A 22,431-nucleotide genomic window follows, 5' to 3' on the forward strand; every position below is an offset into this window, starting at 1 on the left:
GCCACTCTCTCTCATGCACCTGAGTCTTTGCCCCTGGGCAAAGCCTTTTCCTCTGTCTGGAGAGCCTGGTTCTCCATGCGTCTCCTTGCAACCATATTTTCAAGTGGCCATGGCAAATAGCATCTTCCAAGGAAAGCTTCCTCAGCTTTCCAGGCAGGCTGAAGTGCCCCTTAGGTGCCCAGGGTACCCTGTTTATGCCACTAAATTGGTAATGTTCCCAGTGCTCTCTGACTGTGTGACTCTGTCCCCTCCGAGCGTCCCCACCCTGTGACTTGGCCTCATGTCTTACTCTTTATTGCCTAGAGAGGGCCTACTGCTTGAGAAATATTTGTTGGATGAATGACTGTGCTTCTTGACTCTGGAGTTTGGGGTTCTGCTAATTGTGGGAGGACATCCCCAAAGATGTATTTAAGTTGTGTGTCTGACCCCGAATGAGCCCTGGAGCTGTGATGATGAGCTCTGAGGTGGGGAGATGGATAACATGATCTTCTGTGGTTCTGAGACGCTTTAGATCAGGCTCTGAGGGCAGGTGGGTCCCTGAAACTGACTGAGTTAATCACAGAAAGCAGTGTCCTGTGATGTCATCTCAGGAATGCAATTAAGGGTCAGTTGTGCTGCTGAGGAACCAGTTAAGAGTCACAGCATTGGCTGCCATAATTGGAGGCACTGAGGCTGGGCAGGATGTGGGACTTGGCAGAGGAGCCCCTGCTCTCACAACTGCCTGCAGCCTGAGCACCGAGGAGTCTCTAGGATAAAACACAGATCAAGACTGTGGATCAGCAGCAGCAACAGGTCAGCGCCTTGTCTGAGAGAGCTGCGGGGGTGGCTGGGTTGTGTGGGTCCAGGATAGCTGAAAGGAGTTGCTTACTCATTTTGGAGGATGTGTGCCTTGTATATGGATGTCCCAATAGCATACTGTGGCCTCAAAAGGGTTAAAGACTTCCAAATCAAAAACATGTCTTATAACGCCAAAGACACTGACTGATTCCAGCTCCAGACGGTCAGTTGTGTGATTTGGGGAAAATTCACTTAGGCCTTTTGGATTTCGTTTACGCCTCCGGAAAATGGGGCAGGGGCATGATGCCGACTTTATAAGGTCATTGAGAGGACTGCATGGGATCCTGTGCATAAACTGCTTTGCCTAGGGCCTGACTGGCTCTGTAAGAGCTGGAACCAGTTGTCCTGAATCTTATCTGCCCAGAATCCAGGGAGGACAGCTGATGCTCTAGGATAGCCCTGCCTCCTGAAAACAGGGATCTCGTCTCTAAAAGAAGTGGGGAGCAGGGGGTTGAGGGCACCTGCCTTCACCCATGTAGAGCACCTGGATGGGGCTTTGGGGTGACTGGAAGAGGCCACGGCACCCCTGCCTGCTCCTGACACTGGGGACTGAACAGCCCCACACACAGAGACTCTGGGGGCCCCGGGGGCGTGCAGATGGCACACAGACTCCTTCAGAGAGGGCCAGTCAGGGCAGGAGTGGGAGCAAGATGGGGGTCCCTGTGCTGTCTGTACTCAGCCCCAAAAGTAAAACAATATTTGAGCACATCTGGGGTTCCGGGTGGGATAATTATCTCAATATTTTGTTTGTGTTACAAAATAGTTTATGGTAGTGGTTATCTTGCCTTCTCAAGGGGCTTAAAAATATTTCCACTGGGATATGTCATCTTGCTTCCAAGAGTCTAATTTCTTCTCATTCTTGATTTCGAGGGCTTCTTGATTTCTCGATTTTGAGGGCTCCTAAGCTGAGGGCATGGTTGGGGGTGGGACAGGACACAGATCCTGTCTCCTGGGAGGCTGCTGGCTCAGGGAAGGGACAGAGCCCTGTCCTGAGTTTGTGGCAGTTTCCTGCAGGGCAGGGAGGCTGAGCCAAGTTTGCAAGGGGTCAGGTGGTGAGGGCAGAGAGGGGCCCTTATACAAGTGGGCAGAAGATTCCTCGAGGAAGCACCCACCTGCTGTGGCCTGGCCTCTGCCTGGCCTGCTCTGCTGTGCTCCCTGCCCCCAGATTCTCCACTGTCCCCAGTTGCTTCCCCCTGCATCTCCTGAGTTGCCCCCATCCTGGGCCCAGGCCCAGCCACCATGACGGACACACCAGTGGAGGAATCCCTCTTCCAAATCATCCACTGCTACCACGAGTATGCTGCCCGGGAAGGGGATGTGGAGACACTGTCGCTGGAGGAGCTGAAAGCTCTGCTCACGGACAACGTGCCCCGCTTCATGGAGACCTTGGTGCGTGGGGTTGGGTGGGGATACGTGAAGTGTGGGGTGGCTTGTGGGGCTGGAAGCGAGTGGTGCGGGTGGAGGTACAGGAAGCCATCTCTTAGGAGCACTTCCAGCTAGGGGAGGGGTTGTGCAGGAGGGCGGAGGGCAGGAGGTTTGGTGGGGGAAGTGTGGCCCAGCCTAGGTTTATTTTCTGTCCTTCCCTCTCCTGAAACTCTCTGCCTGGCCCCACTCCAGACCAAGCACAGCTAGCTAATCCCTGAAACTCAGTCCTAACCCCAAACCTGTTTGTTCTTCTGCTTGACCTGCTTCTGGAAAGAAAAGGACCTAAATCCTTCCTCTGCCCAAGCGACCTTGCCCCACACCTGACCTTTGAACCCTAGGCCCTTCTCCTGGGGTCTGTATAAGCCTCATCCACCTCCCAGTCCCAGTGAAGGACAGTTTGGGCTGTGGTGGCTGCTGCTGACCTGCGGGGCTGGGAATGTCATTTCCTCTCCCATCGGAGAGGCCCACAGAGTCCCTCCGAGCAGTCTGGGGGCCCAGCCCCGGAACTCAGGCTGGGCTCAGCTACCTCCTCAGGCTTGTGCCTCTCCTCTGTCATCAGGCCCAGCCCTGTGACTACCCAGCTCCTTGGGGACTGCAAGGCTGGCAGAAGTGTCTGTCTCTTGGCCCTTGGTGTCCAGCCCTGGGGTCTCTGGACTGTCACGTCCAGAGTACTTTAGGTGGTGCCCAACTCAAGGCCCTCCATTCCAGGAGAGGCGCCTCCCCTGGTCGCATCTCATGTTGTGTCCCCTGCCTGCCTCTGGGACACATCAGAGGAGAGAGCCTCACCTTCTGTTTATTGGAGTGCAGCCTCGAGAGTCACAGGGCAGTGGGACCAGGGTGACTGGCTAGTCCGTTTCTGGGAAAACTTTTTTTTTCCAAGGCCAGTTGCCAATGTCAGGGGGCTGTGCAAGGACCCCCAGAACCTGCACTGGAGGACTCACTGGGCAAACATAGCAGCCTGGGCAGTGGTCTGAGAGGAGGGAAGCCGGGACGTGCCTGTCCCAGGCCAGAGGCCTCCAGTTTCTAAGGTCAACCAAATTTGCAGAGGATATAAGGTAATAAGTAGATGGTGGGGCCATGGGGGAGATGGAAGGGGAGAATTTCCACAGGGATGAGGACTGCTCCCAGGCCCATGGCTGCTTACAATTGCAGTGACCTCCTTCCTGGAGGCTGAGAGCTTCACCCCAGCTTTCCTGTGCCCACCAACGAAATCCTGCTGACACCTGCTTCTTCAGCACTGCTCAGTGAGCCACCTGCCTTCACCTACCCTCTGAGCTGGACTCCTCCCTGCTGTCCCCTCCACCTCAAATGCCCCTTTCCTCCCTCTGCCAGCCCCGAGGGCTGCCTACTCAGGACATCCCAGCGACGCCAGGGCCCCTAGCTCTGGCCTTTCCCTTCTTTGTGCTTCCTGGAGGTGACCCGGGCAGAGTCCTAAACAGTCCCCAGGCAGATGGCACTGCATGGAGATCCCTGACCCCACCCGGTGCTGGCCCTGCAGCAGCCCTGGAGACGCAGACGCGAGGGGCAGGGGGCTCTGCCCTGGAGGCTCCCACTGTGGAGGAGGAAGGCACAGTCTTCCACCCTGATGCCCCTGGGCTGGGCTGTCCCTGCAGGGGAGCTGGCACTTCAGCTAGTGAAGAGATAGGCAAGTGGTGCTAATGGTAAAGAGCCGGCTGGCCGATGCAAGAGACCCGGGTTCCATCCCTGGGTTGGGAAGATCCCCTGGAGGAGGGCATGGCAACCCACTTCAGTATTCTTGCCTGGAGAATCCCTATGGACAGAGGAGCCTAGCGAGTTACAGTCCATGGGGTTGCAGAGTCAGATATGACTGAACTGACTTAGCCCACAGCCACTGAGGATGGGCAAAGGTGAATTGTATTGGGGGTGCCCAGTCAACCAGCACATGGAGCCCTGCCTGCACTCTCTGTCTCCCATGCAGCCCCAGGTCCAGTTAGCCGAGGTGCCCCCAACACTGCTGCCTGAACATTCTGCAGCGCAGAGGGTCCTGGCCACTGACTGAATGAGGAGCTGTCTCCTGCAAACCCCCTCCAGACAGGGCCAGGCCACACTCTCCCCACCGACTGCCCTTGTCCTCCCACCAGCAGCCTGGCCTTCACTGCAGGGCGGTGCTGCGGTGCGGGGTTGACCCTCTGCTCACTCCTCAGGGCCGGAAGGAGCCGTGCTACATCACACAGTTGTTCCGGGCGGCAGACAAGAACCAGGACAACCAGATCTGCTTCGAGGAGTTCCTCTACATCTTGGGCAAGCTGGTGAAGGACTACCACTTGCAGTACCACCGGCAGCTGTGTGCCCGCTGCTGCACCCAGCACAGCCTCTACTAGGGGGGTGCAGGGGCCTCCTAGGGAGCAGGTGTGACCCAGCTGTGGGCCGCTGAAGACACAGCGTGTGTGTGCGTGTGTGCGCGCGCGCGGAGTGGACGCTGTGAGGGAAGAGAATAAAGCAACTTTGTAAAGACTTCTGGGTGCTGCTCAGTTCCTGGTTCCACGCATCGGCTCTCGGCCCAGAAAGAAAGGTCTGGTCCTACTTGGAGGATCAGTCATTTTGGGTAGTCTGTGCCCCAGGAGCCCCTGTCTGAGTGGGGAGACAGCCCCTGCCCCCAGGAGCCCTGTCTGAGCAGGGAGACAGCCCCTGCCCCCAGGAGCCCCTGTCTGAGCGGGGAGACAGCCCTTACCCTCAGCTTTTGGTCTGAGAGGGTGGAGTCTCTTCTCTCGGGGAGTCAGCTCTCTGACAAGGAAGCCAGGCCTCACCAGTGATGTTCTGGTCACTCATTCACTACTCATACCTGATCGGACAGGAGCCACGAGGGCAGAAGTTCTCCCAGCTTCAGCAGAGAGCCCCAACAAAGGCGGAGCAGCCGGGACTGGGAAGGGGCCAGGACAGGGTGGGGAAGATGATGCTGGTAATTGACATGGGTGGCAGGTCCACGGGCAGTCGGTGAGGGAAGATTGTGAGGTGGGTTTTCCACACATGGAGTCAGAGATGGGTCAGACTTAAAGTTGGCAATGCAGCCTGTCAATGGGAAGAGTGATGAGTGGAACGTGGGTGACTATCGGTCAGGGAAGGCTTCCTGGGGAGAGGAGGGTTTGGTTTTGTTTTTGTTAATAAATAAATGATGATGGATGTGGGTGTTGTTCTGACTCTGGGCTATTTGTGACTCCCTCATCCCTCCCAGCTCAGACCTGCCCCTGCCCTCTCTCTGTGTTGTTTGTTTTTGTCTCTCCCTGGAAGCCCAGGAAGCTGATGCACAATCTCTTGGGGGAAGGGCTCGTCTGCCCTTAGGTCCTGCTGGGTCCATCTTGGTGGGTTTCTTCTCTGACGATGGTCTGAGAACCCATGTCCTGAGTGCACTGTGATAGAAACAATGAGTTATTTGAAAGAGTGATGGGTAATTGTCTGCACCCCTATGCAGGTGATTGGGGGTATCATTTGAAGAACTTGGTTTGGTACCCTCTGCCAACTGGATCTGTGAACCAAACATGGGAAGCAGCACCCTGCAGGCTGAACTGGAGACCTTTGTTCCTGATCAGCGGAGCTCAGAAGCAGGCCCTCCGTGGACGCCACGTTCACATACAGGCTGATCTTCAATTCTCATCATTTAGGGGTCAGTCTCACTGGCCCCACTTTCCCTCTGGAACTCTCCTGTGGAGGCGCTTGTCCTGCTGCACTGAGGTTATGTGTGGCTGTCTGTATCCTCTACCAAGACAGGGACCCCGTCCTGTCATCTCCATGACACGGCCCAACGTCAGCACACAGAGTGGAGCGGGGGCTGTGCAGGAGTGGGTCCTGTGGACTGGAATCCCACGACTGGGGTCTGCGTTGCCTCGTGCAGACCCTTAGTCACATCCAGAGACTGGGAGACAGTTGGCAGGGTGACTCAGGCCACTCTTGCCCCAGGCCCAGGTGGATCCTCCCTGCCTGTCTCACCTGAAATGTACTGGGTTGCACAGGCTTTTGATTACAAAGCGGCAGCTCAGCCCAGTCCTCCTGTCCCTTCCTGGGGGTTTCTCCACCGGCCCTGCATGCTCTGTCCTCATTTCCTCAGCCACGGGCTCGGGCCTGGTGTTGAGACACACAGCCAGGGCTGAGCTCTTTCCTGTAAACAGGACTAAGTTTCGTTCCCCCTGGGTTGCCCCATGTCCGTCAGTCTGATTACAGACGCTACTTTTTCCCCTTGTGCTTGCCCAGTTCCTGACGCTATCTCCTTCCGGGTCAGCTCAGCCTGGCTCCTGCTCTCCTGGAAGCCCCCAAGGCTGCCTGTCCAGGGAGAGCTTCTCCGGGGCGGCATTTCATGGCCTTGGCTGACCAGCAGGCTCCACTGAGAAGCACACGATGCTGGAGGGGATCATGGTTTATGATTCCCTTCCTGGACCTGGGGCCTGTTTTCCGTCCTTTCTGGATGAAGAAAGCTGTTTCCCCCAGACATTCTCAGGAGTGGCTTCAAGGCAGGCAGCTCCTGAGGGGTTGGGGCCTGGAAAAACATCATCTCTGTTAATCTCGCCATCACCCTCCTTGAGAGAGGTCAGCGTGAATGCCATCCTGGGCTGGTGAACAAACCCTAAGAAGAATCTCGGAAAAAGCCAGCTTGTTCTAAAGTGTGCTTTTGGCACATAAGCACCAAAACAAAGCAGGACACATGCCCGTAGGACCTCAGGCCTCAGTTTCCTCACCTGTCACATAGGGAGAGTTATATCTGTGATGTCCACTTCACAGTGCTATCAGATGAGTGAGTGGATGCAAAAATACTCTGAAAATATGATGTGCTATCTCGGGTAAGATGTGATTGTGCCGGTCATTGAGAAGTGGGCCTGGACAACCATAGGTAGGCACTGAGTGCTTGATCATTGGTTGAAAACTTGTCATATTTGATGTCATAAACAGCCCTATTTTCCTATCAGGAGATTGACTATCAAGGAAGGCAGCCTGTATTTGGTGGGTGGGTCTGTATCCTCCTTTGTTCCCAAAACACTATCATTTAAAGTGGCTGGGTATGCGTTAAAAAGAATACATTTGAATCAGTTCTGATGAGATGGATGAAACTGGAGCCGATTATACAGAGTGAAGTAAGCCAGAAAGAAAAACACCAATGCAGTATACTAACACGTATGTATGGAATTTAGAAACATGGCAATGACGACCCTGTATGCAAGAGAGCAAAAAAGACACAGATGTGTATAACGGACTTTTGGACTCAGAGGGAGAGGGAGAGGGTGGGATGATGTGGGAGAATGGCATTCTAACATGTATACTATCATGTAAGAATTGAATCACCAGTCTATGTCCGACGCAGGATACAGCATGCTTGGGGCTGGTGCACGGTGATGACCCAGAGAGATGTTATGGGGAGGGAGGCGGGAGTGGGGTTCATGTTTGGGAACGCATGTACACCCGTGGTGGATTCATGTCAATGTATGGCAAAACCAATACAGTATTGTAAAGTAAAATAAAGTAAAAAAAAAAAAAGTGGCTGGGTATGATAAAGGGAATTTCTGCATGGGATAAGGGCTCGATCAAGTGTTCAATTCTTCATTCATTTATTCCCTCAGTAAGTATTAATTGAGTACCTAGTACGTACCAGACCCCAGGATGTGATGTGGTTTCTGCTCTAAAGGGGCCCTTAGTCCCAAAGAAAAGACAGGCAATAAACAGATGAACTCCAATATAGCAGAGCAAATGCGTGACGCAGAAGAGCTTGGTAGCATGGAGGTGAGAATTCACTCAGTGTCGACAGAGGTGGGGGACAGACAGTCAGCCACGGGCCAGAGCAGATGGCGCCTGGACTGGGTCAGGAAGGATGAGAAGCACTTTATTGGCAAAGAAGTATTCCAGTCAAGTGCAGGAAGTGGATGATGTCACAGTAGGTCATGTCACCCAGGTCACTTGAGGCTCCGAATGTTGTGTCTCTATGGGCCTCAGTTTCCTCATCTGTAAAGTAGAAATTATGATAGAACACACTTCATTGGATTATTGTGAGGGTTAAATGGATTGATGTAAATAAAGCTCTTAAACAATGACAATGGTTCCTGGCACATAAGAGCCCAATAAATACCAACCATTATTTTGCTATTGTTTGTTCTTATTGATTGTCATTGCTGTTATAGTGTATAGCTGACCCGGAGCTGGGTCCCAGGGAGGCAGAGACGGGTGACCCAGTCTGGGTCCTCAAGGGTTCACAGCCCAGCTGGGGAATCAGACTTATTGACAGGGCAGTGATCACAGTGTACACTCATACAGTGCTTGCTTACTATGTGCTGGTTTAAAAGCCTCACGTGATTTTTTGTGTGTAAACTTTTAGTTAAAACATAATATCTATTAATAAAAGCCCACAAGTCATAAATATTTTGCATCTATTTTTAATGCTCACAACAACACTATCAGGCAGATTTTATTTTGGGGGAGTGAAAGCATTTAGGATTTTAAAATATTTAAATTGTGGTTATATATATATATATATATATATATATATATGTATTTATATATATATAAAACCTTGGAGTAGGAAAAGGCAGCCCACTCCAGTATTCTTGCCTGAAAAATCCCATGGACTGAGGAGCCTGGTGGGGTACAATCCATGGGGTCACAAAGAGTCAGACACGACTGAGCTATATATATATGAAAGTGAAAGTGAAATCTCTCAGTCGTGTCTGACTCTTTGCGACCCCATGGACTGTAGCCTTCCAGGCTCCTCTGTCCATAGGATTTTCCAGGCAATAGTACTGGAGTGGGGTGCCATTTCCTTCTCCAGGGGATCTTCCCGACCCAGGGATCAAACCCGGGTCTCCCACATTGTAGACAGATGCTTAACCGTCTGAGCCACCAGGGAAGTCATATATATATATATATATAATAAAATGTACCATCCTAACCAGTTTTTAAGTGTCCAGTTCAGCTGTGTTAAATGTATTCCCATTGCTGTGCGTCCAGTCTCCAAACCTCTCATCCTCTTGGAACTGAAACTCTGTACCCAATAAACAATTACCCGCACAGCCCCCTCCTCCTAGACCTTGGCAACCACCGCTCTACTTTCTGCTTCTATGAGTTCAGCTACTCCAGTACCTCATATAAATGGAGATATTGGTCTTTTTGAATGTCTGACTTACTTCACTGTCTGTCCTCAAGGTTCACCCATGTTGTATCATGTGTCAAGACTTTTCTTCCTTTTTAAAGGCTGAATAATATTCCATTGTATGTACATACCACATTTATTTATCCATTCATCTGAGGATGGACACTTGGGTTGCTTCCACATTTTGGCTGCTGTGAATAACGCTTCTGTGAACATGAGGGCACAAACATCTTTTTGAGACTCTGCTTTCAACTATTTTGGGTATATACCCAGAAGTGGAATTGCTGCATCAAATGGTAATTTGGTTTTTAACTTTTTGAGGGGCCACTCTACTATTTTCCCTCAGGGGCTTCACTAGTTTACATTCCCACCAGCAGTGCCCACGTCCTTTTCAAGACGTGTTATTTTCTGGTTTTGTTGGCAGTAGACGTATGCATATACACATATATCCCCTCCATCCTGAACCTCCCTCCCACCTCAGTTTTCACTGGGTTATTTGTTTCCTTTTGGAGTTGAGTTGTAGGAGTTCTTTCTGTATTCTGGATATTAACCCTTTCTCATATATACGATTTGCAAATATTCTCTCCTGTAGGTTGGAGGCAGACTTTATTGTAATCTCTATTTAATAACTGAGCTAACTAAAGCACAGAGAGTGTAAGTAATTAGCCCAAGGTCACACAGCTTACAAAGTTAATGACAGAATAAAGCCCAAAGGGCTGCAGGAACATGAAGTAGAGAGAGGCTAATCCCATCTGCTTCCTCTAGGAGGCGATGATGGCTTAGGTCTTGGAGAAGCATAAGGAAAATATTGGTTCAATGTATGAAGGATGGAGAGATGGGAGGGGCTTTCTCAGCAGAGTCCTTTTCTTGTCAGATCATGCCCTGGAGCCTGGTGCTCTGGGGTCCTGTCTGCGCTCTGACATGTCTGCACTGGGAAACTGTGTGAACCGCTTCACCTTTCTAGGTCTCGGCTTCCGTGTGTATAGACTGAGGGGGCTCTGTGTCCCGACTTTCTGATAGACATGTTCTGTGGGTCTGAATAGGTTACACGAATGTCAAGTGCTCTGTACAAGGAAATGATCACAAATCTTCAGCACTGGGACCCAGGTTGAAGGGAAGGACTCGCTCCTCCTGAAATCCGGGGGGAATTGCCCACCTCCTCTTCTCCTCCTAGGGTTGAAGCATTTCTGCCTTCTCCAAAAGTGCCCTCCTTCCCCACCCCCACAGAGTGGTTTTCCTCTATTACCCAGACTCACAGGCACATAATCATCCCAGAGAGGCTGGAAGGGTCGCTGCTGTTTATGCAGCGCCTCAGTGCCTCATGCTCGTAGGGGAACTCCAAGCCAGCGTCCATCTCCTGGGACACAGTGCCGCCCCACCCGAGCCTCACAGAACAGAGGCGTTGTGAAGGTGTGGGGACAGCAGCAGAGAAACCGACTTAACCCTTAGCAGCCCACATCCCTACTGAGTCCAGCCACACACATAACAACAATGCTGGAAATACTCCACCTTCCATTCCTAAAAATCCAGCAACTAGGACAAGTGTTCTTAACCTTTTAGAGGCCTTTGGACCCTTTCGACAATGTGATGAATGCTATGGAGGAATGAGCTTATTTGAATGCCCTCAAAATGAGGCATTCAACTTCAGTTCTATTTCTGAGATGCATAGAGAAGCCATGCGAATAACCACAGCAACACTGAGAAGGACTTGGGAGAGAGCTTCCATGGTTGGCCATGCCAGGGGACGCTAGCAGCCCACAGGCAGAATCTTTACCATGCCCTCTTCCTGGTTTCTCCTCCCGGGCATCACTGCCTGGCACTTGCCTTCGTCCTCTACCTTTCCTGTGCTGCCCCTCAGGACTTCTCATTCTGCACCGTGATTGCCCCATTCTCCTTGTTGGGAAACTGGAGGCTGTAGCAACATTGGAAGGGAGTAGCTGCCTCTGAGTGGCCCGAGGCCCTGGGCAGCTGGCCAATCCTGGTTGCTATAAAAGGGAGCTGACACTGAGCCCTGCATGTCCTTTGGCAACTCTGTTTTGGGGAGACCTGGTAAGTGGAACTGTGGTCTGTCCCACACTGCAGGCTTCCCCTGGGGTGGGCTGAGGAGTGCAGCAATCTTCTCCGAGGAAGGGAGAGAAAGCTCGCGGGCATCTGGACAGGGTCCAGAGGAACATGAGCCTGGGGTTGAAGAAGGGGCCGAGGGCTCTGGGACTTTTGAGTGAGGGCACGTTTGGGCCCTTCCTGGGCAGAGGATGAGGACACGGGGAGAGCTGGCAGGCGCTGTGTGTGCTTGGGTGCCCTGCTCCCTCCCGCACCCTCATCTGCACCGTCCCACCCCTTCCCCTTGTAGCCATAGCCTTCTGCTGCCTTTAGTTACTTGGGTGGTGTCATCCAAGACAAAGCCGTCCCCTGGGGTAGGAGCTTCCTGAGTGTCCCCATAGGCACCCTCCCCACTTTGGGCTTGCCCGGGCATCTGTCTTCCAGGTGGGGCAAATCCTTGGACACCATGCTGACGGATCTGGAGAGTGCCATTAACTCCCTGATTGACGTCTACCACAACTACTCCCTGCTGAAAGGGAATTACCACGCCGTCTATAGGGATGACTTGAAGAGGCTGTTAGAGACAGAGTGTCCTAAGTTTCTGAAGGTGAGGAGGGCCTGGGTGTGGTTGGGGTTCTCGGCCTGGCTCTGATGAAGCCCTGGGTCGCTGATCTCCTGCGTTGCTCCATACAGACAGCCATGCCTCAGCTTCCCTGAGATCTTTACCCTCTGACTTCTCTCTCTCCAATCTTCACAGAAAAAGGATGCGGACACTTGGTTCAAAGAGTTGGACATCAATCAGGATGGTGGAATTAACTTCGAGGAGTTCCTCGTGCTGGTGATAAAGGTGGGCCTGGAAGCCCATGAAGACATTCACAAAGAATAGCAGAGCTATCGGGCCTGGGGCTAGGTCCCTGGACTCGCCCCTGCAGAGTAATAAACTAGTTCATACCTCAGGTCTCTCCTGATTGCTTGCTTTCCGTTTGTGGAATGAGGCTCCTGTGGGGGTGGAGGGAGGGTTGGAAAACCCAAAGGAAGAGAAACAAACCTATGTTGCCCGCACTGCCCATCCGTCAGCAGCCGTCTGTGCTTACCACTGCTCTGCTCTCCTCCCCGTGTTCTTCCCAAGCGATTCCTGAGCGTTCCAGCCCCACAGTCCCGAGTCCTGAGTTCCAGGATTGAAGGATTCTAGAAAGTCCAAGATGCTATAGCTGTAGTATAAGTGATATGGGTAATATATGATATGGGTGATTTGAGAACAGGGTGACATAAAAAAAACTCAGAGTATTCTCTAAATTTTAATTTCCAGCAAAATGTCTTAGATGTAACTTTCAGGAAGTTAGGGAGATAACTATGTAGAAGTGTGTGTGTGTATGTGAGAGAGAGAGAGAGTGATTCTATGCTGTGGTGTGACTTTAGGTGGATGCTACATTAAGTAACACTAATAAGCCCCCTGGCCTCCGCGCTTGTGATTTCTTCTAAAGAGGTTTAGGAAGCTTTCCTTCTCTCTCCATTTCCAACCTCTTAACTTTATTCAGTAATAAAGAGAGGACTTCCCTGGTGGCCCAGTGGTTAAGAATTTGCCTTCCAATGCAGGAGACACGGATTTGATCCCTGGTCCAGGAAGATAACACACGCTGCAGGGCAGCTAAGCCCACACACCACAACTACTGAGCCCATGCTCTCTAGGGCCCCCAAGCCCCAGCTAGCGAGAAGCCCTGGCACTCCAACTGAGGCTCAACACAGTGAAATAAATAAATATAGATACTAAACAACAAAGGAAAGGGAAGATAGGCTAATACATTAATAAAACTCAATGTGAAGAATAGGGTATTCAATTGTTTCCCTGTGGGGTGGATGCTTCGATAATCAGTGACTTATCTAAAATACTCTCCCCGTCATTACTCCGGGTTTCCAAGGGTCTGGTGAAACAGGGGGGCCAGAAAATGAACGGGCATCTCTCACCAGAACCCACCTAGCAAGCTGAGCTTCCACACTGCGTCTTTGGGACATTTACTTACCGTTGTCCTCACTTAGCAGGAGAGTTATGGAGAAGGGGGTTGGGAGCTGTCACCAGAGTCTCTACACCAGGGATTTTGACTTGGTCTATCTTGCCTGGAAAATCCCATGGACAGAGGAGCCTGGTAGGCTACAGTCCATGGGACTGCAAAGAGTCGGACACGACTGAGCTACTTTACTATGGTACATCCTGGGGCTTCCTAGGTGGCGCTATGGGTAACGAACCTGCCTGTTAACGCAGGAGACCTAAGAGACGTGGTCTGGAAGATCCCCTGGACGAGAGCATGGCAACCCACTCCAGAATTCTTGCCTGGAGGATCCCCATGGACAGAAGAGCCTGGTGGGCTACAGTCCATAGAGTCACAAAGAATCAGATACAACTGAAATGACTGAGCAAGCTCGCATGCATGGTACATCTCTGGAACAGAACTGAAGCTGAGTACACCATTCTGACTGTATGTGTATATGCTCATTCCCCTGAGTCTTTCATCACTAAAAAAGGATGCAGACACCCCTCAAGTATTAAGAACATTTGTTCTGGCTTCTGGAGTTTTCGTAATGAAAGGTAGAGTGTGTATTTCCATTATTGTTGTTTTGTTTGTGGCTAGACTTGGTGGGGTGGGTGGGGGTGGGGAACATGTGCTGCTAAGGGCTAAATTAGTTTCTTTGCGGCTGCCCCACCCATGCACAACTCTTCTGCTCTGTGAAGCTGGGCTGGGGGCACTGTGTCCCAGGAGATGGATGCTGGCTTGGGGTCCCTCTGTGGGCATCAGGCACTGAACCACTGCATAGACAGCAGGGAGCCTTCTGGGATGATTGCGTGCCTCTAACCCTCTCTGGGATGATTGCGTGCCTCTAACTCCAGGAGCCTGGGCTGTAGAGGCACCCAACTCTGTGAGGGTGGAGGTGGGGGAAGGAGGGGATCCTTGATGAAGGCGGAAATGCTTCAACCCCAGGAGGAGAAAAGGAGCTGGCCAATTCCTCCCACCCCACCCGCCCCGGATTCCAGGAGGAGCAAGTTTCTCCCTCACCCAACAAAATGCCACTCAGATGAACTGGGTCCCAGTGCTGAAGATTACTCACCCCAGATCACTGGGCTTTTCCTTTGCGGTAGTGTTTACTCATACAGAAATGCAGATGAACAGGGAAAGATTACAGCTTAAACCCTTATTCACAGAGCAAGGCTTTCATTACCAGCTAGTATTATTATCAGCTGATGTATTAGTGAAAATGGTTGGCAGCCAGCAGAGAACTGAGGCTGGGACATAGAATGGGATGAGGGATCTAGTCACTAAATATGGAGGTGGGCTCCCTCTGGGCAGAAGTGGGAAGGCTGGGGACAAAAGTTCTTCCTTCTCAGTTTTCCTGGAGGATCTCTTTATTCCCCAAAGCCAAGTGGGTGCGTGCTCAGTCGGTCAGCCGTGTCTGACTCTCACCTAACTCAGGAGTGTGAACACACTCTCTACATCGAGGAGGCTCTCATTGCAGATTTCAGAGGCACATTTCAACGTGAGCAGCTGGTCCAAATGTGGCCCAGGCCAAAAAAAGATGGGAAAGGTCGTCATGGTTCACCAAGAAGCATTTCAGGCCTCACTCAATATTTAGGGAACATAATTGGTGAATGGATAAAAGGAGAGGGCAGCCCCATTCTGCCTGTTATCCACATTGGTGGTGGTGGTGTGTATATGTGTGTATGTGTGTATTTGTGTGGATATTTGTATGTGTCTGAGTGGGGGTGACGGGCGACATATCCCAGTGTCTTTCACTCTCCTTGAAAATGCATGTCAGACTTGTTGCTAATGGATTCTTTTGGGTGGGGTGATGGTGCGGGCTTTACCATTGTTAACTGTGTTCTGCTGGTTGAAAGTCCAATGAGTCCACTTTCTCTGAGTCCTCTCAGAGGACCCTGGGGAAGGCAGCCCAGAATGCCCTCTGGAGTTTCACCGTAAGTGATGGGCCAGTGATTGTGAAGAACTGCATTGACCCTGAGATGTCAAATGGTTGATACCCAAGCTCATGGTTAAATGTGGGAGGTAGACCAGCTGGCCACCTGAAGAATGAGCTGGAGATGAGTGAAGCCATCGTTGGAAGGTCTGTGGAGGAGGCAGGCTTGCAGACTGTAATGTGCAAACAAGGCTGTGCCCATCACAGGACCTACTGGGCAGAGTCAGACAGGGCTTGTAGCCCAGAGCAAGGTGTTTCGGGCTCCTGTTGCCGCAGCAACAAAAGAAGAACAAGGTGGGGGAAAGTTGAGAAATAGGTGGTTTAGTAGGAAGCCTCATGTCATTTTGAACCCACAAAGGAGAACTTGGCTCACCGATTGAGGCAGATCCGGCCTTAAAGGATGACCTGTCTGAAATCCCACTTCTCCACCCAGGTTCCCCACCCAAGACCCAAGACTCCTGACTTCAGCCAAGTGCCTTGCAGTTGTGACAGAATTATTAAAGAGCACGGGGAGTATCTGGAATTGGGTAACTGGTGTCTAGGAGCTGAACACACAGCTTATTCAAGCGGAGAGGACTTCCTTGTACATCCTTCTACTTGGGAGCCACAGTGATTCTGGTTGGGTCCAGATATCAGCCTAGATTCTGGCCTCCTGACCTAGGGAATTCAGCCTAAATTCAGATGGGCTGAGAAGGGGGAAAAAGTGTTATTTGCTCAGTTGTGTCGCCTCTCTGTGACCCCATGGACTGTAGCCCACCAGGCTTCTCTGTCCATGGAAATCTCCAGGCAAGAATACTGGAGTGGGTAGCCATTCCCTTCTCCAGGGGATCTTCCCAACCGAGGGACAGAACCCTTGTCTCCTGCATTGGCAGGTGGATTCTTTACCATTGAGCCACAAGGGAAGTCCAGAAGGGGAGCAAAGGGGCTATCCTACTGGAAGGCATGTGAAAGGGAAAAAAAATTCATCTCAAACCTGAGGAGAAGGACAAAATGGTGATTGCTTAAATCTTTGATCTCAGGCTAGAGGTTTGCCTGAGTAGAAGCAGGTCTCTGTTGCTCTTAACCTTCCATCATCTGGCACTTTGGGAAGTGTAACATGGTCAGCACAGTATGTTTGGTTAACAGATCACAATGGATAAAGAAGTAGGTGGTTTACATCTGCCTGGTGGGGTACTATGATTCTATAGGTTGGCAGAGCTGTTAAACCTCTGTGTATTTCCACCTGAGACATAATCCCTAGCCAACTTTGAGGCCATGCACAGTTGAACTGAAAAAGGCAGCATATAGGCTCTGTGTGTGTGTGTGTGTGTGCTTAGTGGCTCAGTCGTGTCTGAGTCTTCGCGACTCCATGGACTGTAGCCCACCAGGCCCGTCTCTTCATGGGATTCTCCAGGCAAGAATACTGGAGTGGGTTGCTATGCCCTCCTGCAGGGGATCTTCCTGACCCAGGGATCAAACCTGTGTCTCTTACATCTCCTGCATTGGCAGGTGGGTTCTTTACCACTCACGCCACCTGGGAAGCCCCATATAAACTATCTACATTTGTTCAAATAATATTATGCAGAAGAGAGAAACTCAAATATATACATGACACTGAAATAATATAGTTATTAGAAGCAATTACTTATCTTAAATTGAGTGACATTTCAGTATTATTCCAGTGTTTAGCTTTGGAAACAGAACTGTTATAGATACAGTCATCATAAAAATAAAATCAAGACATTCACATTTGAGGTTGCTGCTTTAATTTTTATTTCCCTATTAAAAGTTGAGTCATATTTAAGAATCTTAGTCACTCCTTTCCCGAATGTCTTTATATATTCTCAAATATTCTTCAAACCAGCTTTTAAAAATCTTCTTTGCTGATTCTCTCATTAATGAATTAAAGCAAGAATTTTGACACAGGCTCACTATATTTGTTTATTAATTTTGGTTTTAAGCACTAGACTTTGCAATAGCTTATTTCTTTTGTTTCTTATTACATCCCTATAAGACTGATAATTGCTATTTCCATTTTGCACATAAGGAGGTTCAGAGAAGTTAAGAAACTCAACAAGATTTATTAATCTGGCAAATGGCAAAGCTAGGATTAGATCTGTGGTTGTCTCCAGGCAGGAAACCCTGGTTCTGACATGAAAGTGCTTTTCTTCTAGCTGATTTCCAACCTGTGTCTGCAGAGGGCCTGCCATTCCTCCTCCAGCCTTCTTGGTCTCTTGGTCCTTGTCCCCTGCAGCTACCAGAACTAACTTTTTCTCTTGGACTTCTTTCTCCTGTCTCCAGGTCCTCACCCTCACTTGGGCCTGAATTACTGTGGTTAGTTTTTTTTCCTGGTATGAGCAATCCTCTAGACAATGACTGTAGAAGTGGGGATTAGCATTTTGAGTTCCATAAGCTCTTAGGGACTGTCCCTCTTTTTGGGTCGGGGAGTCTTCCTTCCAGTTTTAGGAGTGGTGGAAATTTCCATGTGAATAATTCGCTTGTTTGCAAAATCATGGTCTGAACTGGCTGCTTAGGTCAGGGCATAGACCTTCAGCAACTCTTTCAAATGATTTGTAACCATTGCTCTGTCACCGGGCAGACGTTTCTTCTTCCTCCTGAAGGGACCTCATTAGCAGCAGAAAGCATAGAACTATATCCTGCATCCAGAGTCATAGAGTCTTCATCAGCCTAGCCCAGCAAGGGCTCTAATCAGTTCAGCTTGCTCGGCATCTTGTTTTGTTACAGTACATTTCCCTTCTCTGCTTCCTGGAGCAAAATACCAAACACAAATAAAATGCTCTGGATTCCTTTCCTGCTTTGGTCCCAGAACTCTCCACTATAATGTAATTCATTAAGACCCCATCATACATGTCATACTTAATGGGAAAACATTAGACATTTATCTTTTTTTTTGAAGTATAGTTAATTTACAATGGTGTGTTAGTTTCAGGCGTATAGCACAGTGATTCAGTTATACATACATATATATTATTTTTCAGATTCCTTTCCCCCCTTGGATACGACAAAACATTGAGTATAGTTCCTATGTGCTACACAGCAAGTCCTCATCGGTCATCTACTCCATATACAGTTGTGTGTGTATGTTAATCCCAAACTTCCAATTTATCCCTCCCCTCTACTTCCCCTTTGGTAACCATGAGCTTGTTTTCTGTGTCTGTGGGTCTATTTCTGTTTCATAAATAAATCGATGAGTATCATTTTTTAAAGCGTCCACAGATAAGTAATATCGTATAATATTTGTCTTCCTCTGTCTGATATATTTCAGTTGGCACGATAATCTCTAGATCCCTCCATGTTGATGCAAATGGCACCATTTCATTCTTTTTCATGGACAAGTAATATCCCATTATATATATGTGCCATGCTTTCCTTATCCATCACCTTCTGATGGACATTTAAGTTGTTTCCACAGACATCACTCTTTAATAACAGGAAAAACGCAAGGATGCCTCCATTACCACTTCTATCTAATATCAGTATTGTGGGGCCCTAGCCAATGCTATAAGACAAGAAAAACTAAATGGGAGGCAATGGGAGACCCGGAGACACTGAGCTTGTGGAGCAAACCAGTACCCCACAGGGCACTCTTGTCTCTGCATTTCATTACCTCCTCTGTTTCTCCTTCTGAATAACTGCTACTCTTGTATACTTTTTCAGGAATGTGTCCAGCCAAGCTGGACTTAGTTCTTCTCTTGAGGCTATTAATGTCATTTCTGGAAAACACACTGACTAGCTGGTGTTTCTTAGTTTTCTCTGCAGGCTGAAGGGCTTTTTCTGCAGCCTGCATCTGGAACACTCAGGCTTGGAGCAGAATAGAGGGTGCTATACTCTGGGACTCCAGAGGTCATCAGATATTAATACTGAGTCCCCTCCTCTAGGAACAGGTTCAGAAATTTAGAAATTTGCAGTCTGAGGTAAGGACCTCAGAAATCATTTCTGATGCACTCCCCTCTTCAGTTACCTATTCTGGGTCTCACAGAGAATTACCTTTTCAATAATTTAAAAAAAAAATGCTTTATCTGCTTTCTTTTTACTCCAGAAATATTCTGCCAACTATTCCATGATGTTGAAGGGTTTGGAGATATCCTGTACAAATCCTTCAAACTCAGCCAATTCCAGCACAGACAGTTGACAGTCAGCATCACATCTGCCCCATCAACCAGATTTCTGACACAATTCCAGCTACTGTTTCAAAAAGCAAATGGCTCCAATTCCAGGAAAATCAATTGATCCACAAGGCAGGTGGGGATCTTCCAAGGAACTTCCAAATGCAATAAATATGATTTGATTATTTACAACTACATGTTTTTCTTTTCCCAGTTAGCTGCTCAAGTTTCCACATCTCCTACTAAGAGGGTGTCTGGTGTCTCCTTGAGCCTGGTGCTCACTCAGGCCAGTGGGGAGTCTGAGGATAATTTCTGCTCTCATGAACAGCAGTAGTCTCTTGTGTTTGCTTCTATTTGTTATAAAAGCTATTGTTGAAGGCCAGTCTGCACAATTCTGTGGATGATGCATTTCTAGCAAGCTGCTGGGAAGCCCTCTATAAAGGCCAGGCAATGTGACCTCTATAGAGGACACTGTCACTCAAAGCACATGGGAAGGTTGGGTTTGGGAGAGTTTCCATCAATTTTATTGTTCTTGTGTTTCCTTGTCACTGGCATGATCTCTCCTTTTGCTCACTATATTAATTTGGTTTCAGGAAAGTTTTCCTGCCTGTGGATCTGACTGGGGCCAAATGTCTCTCTTGCCTCATATCTCTAGGAGATTTCTCTTCCCCAATTGGGCCAGTAGTGATGTTGACTAACTGCCTACTGGGGTGGGGGTGGGGGAGGGTCGGGGGGGTGGGGAGTGTCAGAGGGCAGATATCTCAGTGCCACTGCCCCACGGAGCAAAGCAGAACTGCTTCAAGACAGCTTTCTGTTTTCCCTATTCTGAAAACAGGTAAACAGCTCCTGATTCAGGCTTTAATCCATCTGTATTTGGGCACTTGTGGCTGATCCATCACTCATGCAGTCCTCACCTGCAGGGTTGTGGACTTCTCCAGTTCTGGGGCTCTCCAGGCTGGGAAGGGGAGGCCCTTGCTCCCTCTCACTTCCTCTCTCGTTCTCTGATGGGGGATGCAGCTGGAGGAAGCAGAGACCTCTGCTGAATTTCTTTTGGATGTCTGCCTTTCTCCGACCTGAGTTTTTATTGTCTTCCTCTAGTGTTTCTGCACTGGAGTAGGAAAAGGCCCTGGTGATTACTGAGCTGAATCCTGCAGGGCTGAAAGCTTCTCAAGAGGCCTCATCTCCCGTGTATGTCAGCCTCAGCTTCTGAGACACTATAGACAGATTCACCATATGGGATCAGGTCACCAGAAAACAGCCACCTTGTCCACAGATAGGTGAGAGGATGGCCATTTTCATTTTTTCAAGGTTTTTAGAAGTTGTCTCAGAAAAAGCTCCTTCTCAGGCCTACTTTCAGAGCTTTGGAATTTCCCATTGACTGATGCCCTGAGTGGAATTCAAAGTCTCAGTCAGGTGCCTTGGCCTGTATGGGGCCCTTAGCTGCTTTCTCCAATGAGATGTGTCTGTCTCTCTTTTCCCTCCTGCCATGGACCAGAGACTCCTGCCTGCTCCCCCACCCACCCCACCTCTAGAACTAGCCTCAGGGACACCAGTCAGTCTGGAGGGCCTCAGCCCAGAGACTTTTGTGACAGGTGTCCCCCTTTCCCCTGACTTGAACAGGTCGAGCCTGCCTGGTGCATCCTTGGGCCCTGATGCCTCCTCCAGCAGTTTCTGGAGCACAGTCTAGCAACAACAGTCACCTTCTCAGGTTTCTGGGAAATCCCACTGGGGCCATGCAACTCTTCGCAGCTCCAAGTACACCTTTTGTGGCCTCTGCTTCTCCAGCACAGTTACGGATGCTTTTTCTACATGAAGCCCATATGGTTCTTGCAGAGCCTCTTGACCTCCTTCATCTCTCTCTTTTTTTTTTTTTTCTCTTACAATTTTCAGCCAGGTTCCCAGTCCTGTCTGGAATGCATGCTCCCCTGAGGCTGTTATGTCAGCTTTCATCAACCACACTCCCTCTTCACAACGAACTGGCTCCACCAATCACTCTAGGTTGGGTCAGAGCCTCAGGGTAGCCTCATTCCCAGAACCCACTGATTCAAGCAGTGTGGGCCTTCCCCCTTCTAGGAAGAGGCTCAGAGTCTTAAGAAATTCAGTCTGAGGTAGAGAAGCTAACAAATCATTCTCCCCCACGCCCTACCCAGCATAAAATGTAGTATTTGCTCTATGTAAAATGACTGATTTTGGATTTCCCTGGTATCCAGTGGTTAAGAATCTGCCTGCCAATGTGGAGGACATGGGTTTGATCCCTGGTCTTGGAAAATTCCACATGCTGCTGGGCAGCTAAGGCCATGTGCCACAACTAAGCTGAGCCCAGGCTCTGAGAGCCCACATTCCGCAACAAGAGAAGGCATGACCACAAGAAGCTGCAGCTGGAGAGCGACCCCTGCTTGCCACAGCCTAGAGAAAGCCCTTGTGTAGCAACAAAGATCCAGGGCAGCCAAAATAATAAATGAAAATTTTAAAAAATTACTGATTTTTTTTTTTGTAGTAGCAAATCACTTTTATTTTCATTAAAAGGCATTTTATTTTATTAAATTGAAGGATAGTCGATTCACAATGCTGTATCAGTTTCTATTGTACAGCTAAGTGATTCGGCCATACACACACCCATATATTCTCTTCCCCCTTATCATGACTTTTTTCTCAGGATATTGAATACAGTTCCCTGTGCTACACAGTAGGGCCTTGTTGTTTTTGTCATAAATTTGCATCTGTGAATCCCAAACTCTCAGTCCACGCCTCCCCCACCCCTCCCGCTTGGCAACCACAAGTCTATTCCTACCTCTGTGAGTCTGTTTCTGTTCCATAGGTAGGCTCATTTGGGTCATAGTTTAAATTTCACATGTCAGTGAGACAGGATGGTATTTGTCTTTCTTTTTCTGACTTCCTTCACTTAATATGAAAATCTCTAGTTCCATCCATGTTGCTGCAAATGACATTATTTCATTCATTTTTATGGTTGAGAAG

At 49.4% G+C, this 22,431-nt stretch overlaps 2 protein-coding genes across 2 annotated transcripts; both read left to right on the top strand.

Moving 5' to 3' along the window:
- Positions 1–2,076: 2,076 nt before the first annotated feature.
- On the top strand, positions 2,077–4,604 carry LOC138097994 (protein S100-A15A). Its single transcript, XM_068994200.1, has 2 exons — positions 2,077–2,226; positions 4,428–4,604. The coding sequence occupies exons 1-2, from the start codon at positions 2,077–2,079 to the stop codon at positions 4,602–4,604; spliced, it is 327 nt and encodes a 108-aa protein (XP_068850301.1).
- A 6,782-nt stretch (positions 4,605–11,386) lies between these two features.
- Positions 11,387–12,323, top strand: S100A8 (S100 calcium binding protein A8). The gene is made up of 3 exons (XM_068966328.1): positions 11,387–11,395; positions 11,831–11,993; positions 12,144–12,323. Exons 2-3 carry the CDS (start codon positions 11,853–11,855, stop codon positions 12,270–12,272), a joined length of 270 nt encoding a protein of 89 aa, XP_068822429.1. The 5' UTR covers positions 11,387–11,395; positions 11,831–11,852; the 3' UTR covers positions 12,273–12,323.
- Positions 12,324–22,431: the final 10,108 nt, after the last annotated feature.

This window comes from Capricornis sumatraensis, chromosome 2, assembly GCF_032405125.1.
Source record: "Capricornis sumatraensis isolate serow.1 chromosome 2, serow.2, whole genome shotgun sequence".
Lineage (NCBI taxonomy): Eukaryota > Metazoa > Chordata > Mammalia > Artiodactyla > Bovidae > Capricornis > Capricornis sumatraensis.

Bases quoted from the DNA above. Each gene is read 5' to 3' on its own strand.
- LOC138097994 (XM_068994200.1), top strand. From the start codon at position 2,077: ATGACGGACACACCAGTGGAGGAATCCCTCTTCCAAATCATCCACTGC. The intron at 2,227-4,427 runs GTGCGTGGGGTT...CTCACTCCTCAG, and splicing joins CCCGCTTCATGGAGACCTTG to GGCCGGAAGGAGCCGTGCTA.
- S100A8 (XM_068966328.1), top strand. From the start codon at position 11,853: ATGCTGACGGATCTGGAGAGTGCCATTAACTCCCTGATTGACGTCTAC. The intron at 11,994-12,143 runs GTGAGGAGGGCC...CAATCTTCACAG, and splicing joins AGTGTCCTAAGTTTCTGAAG to AAAAAGGATGCGGACACTTG.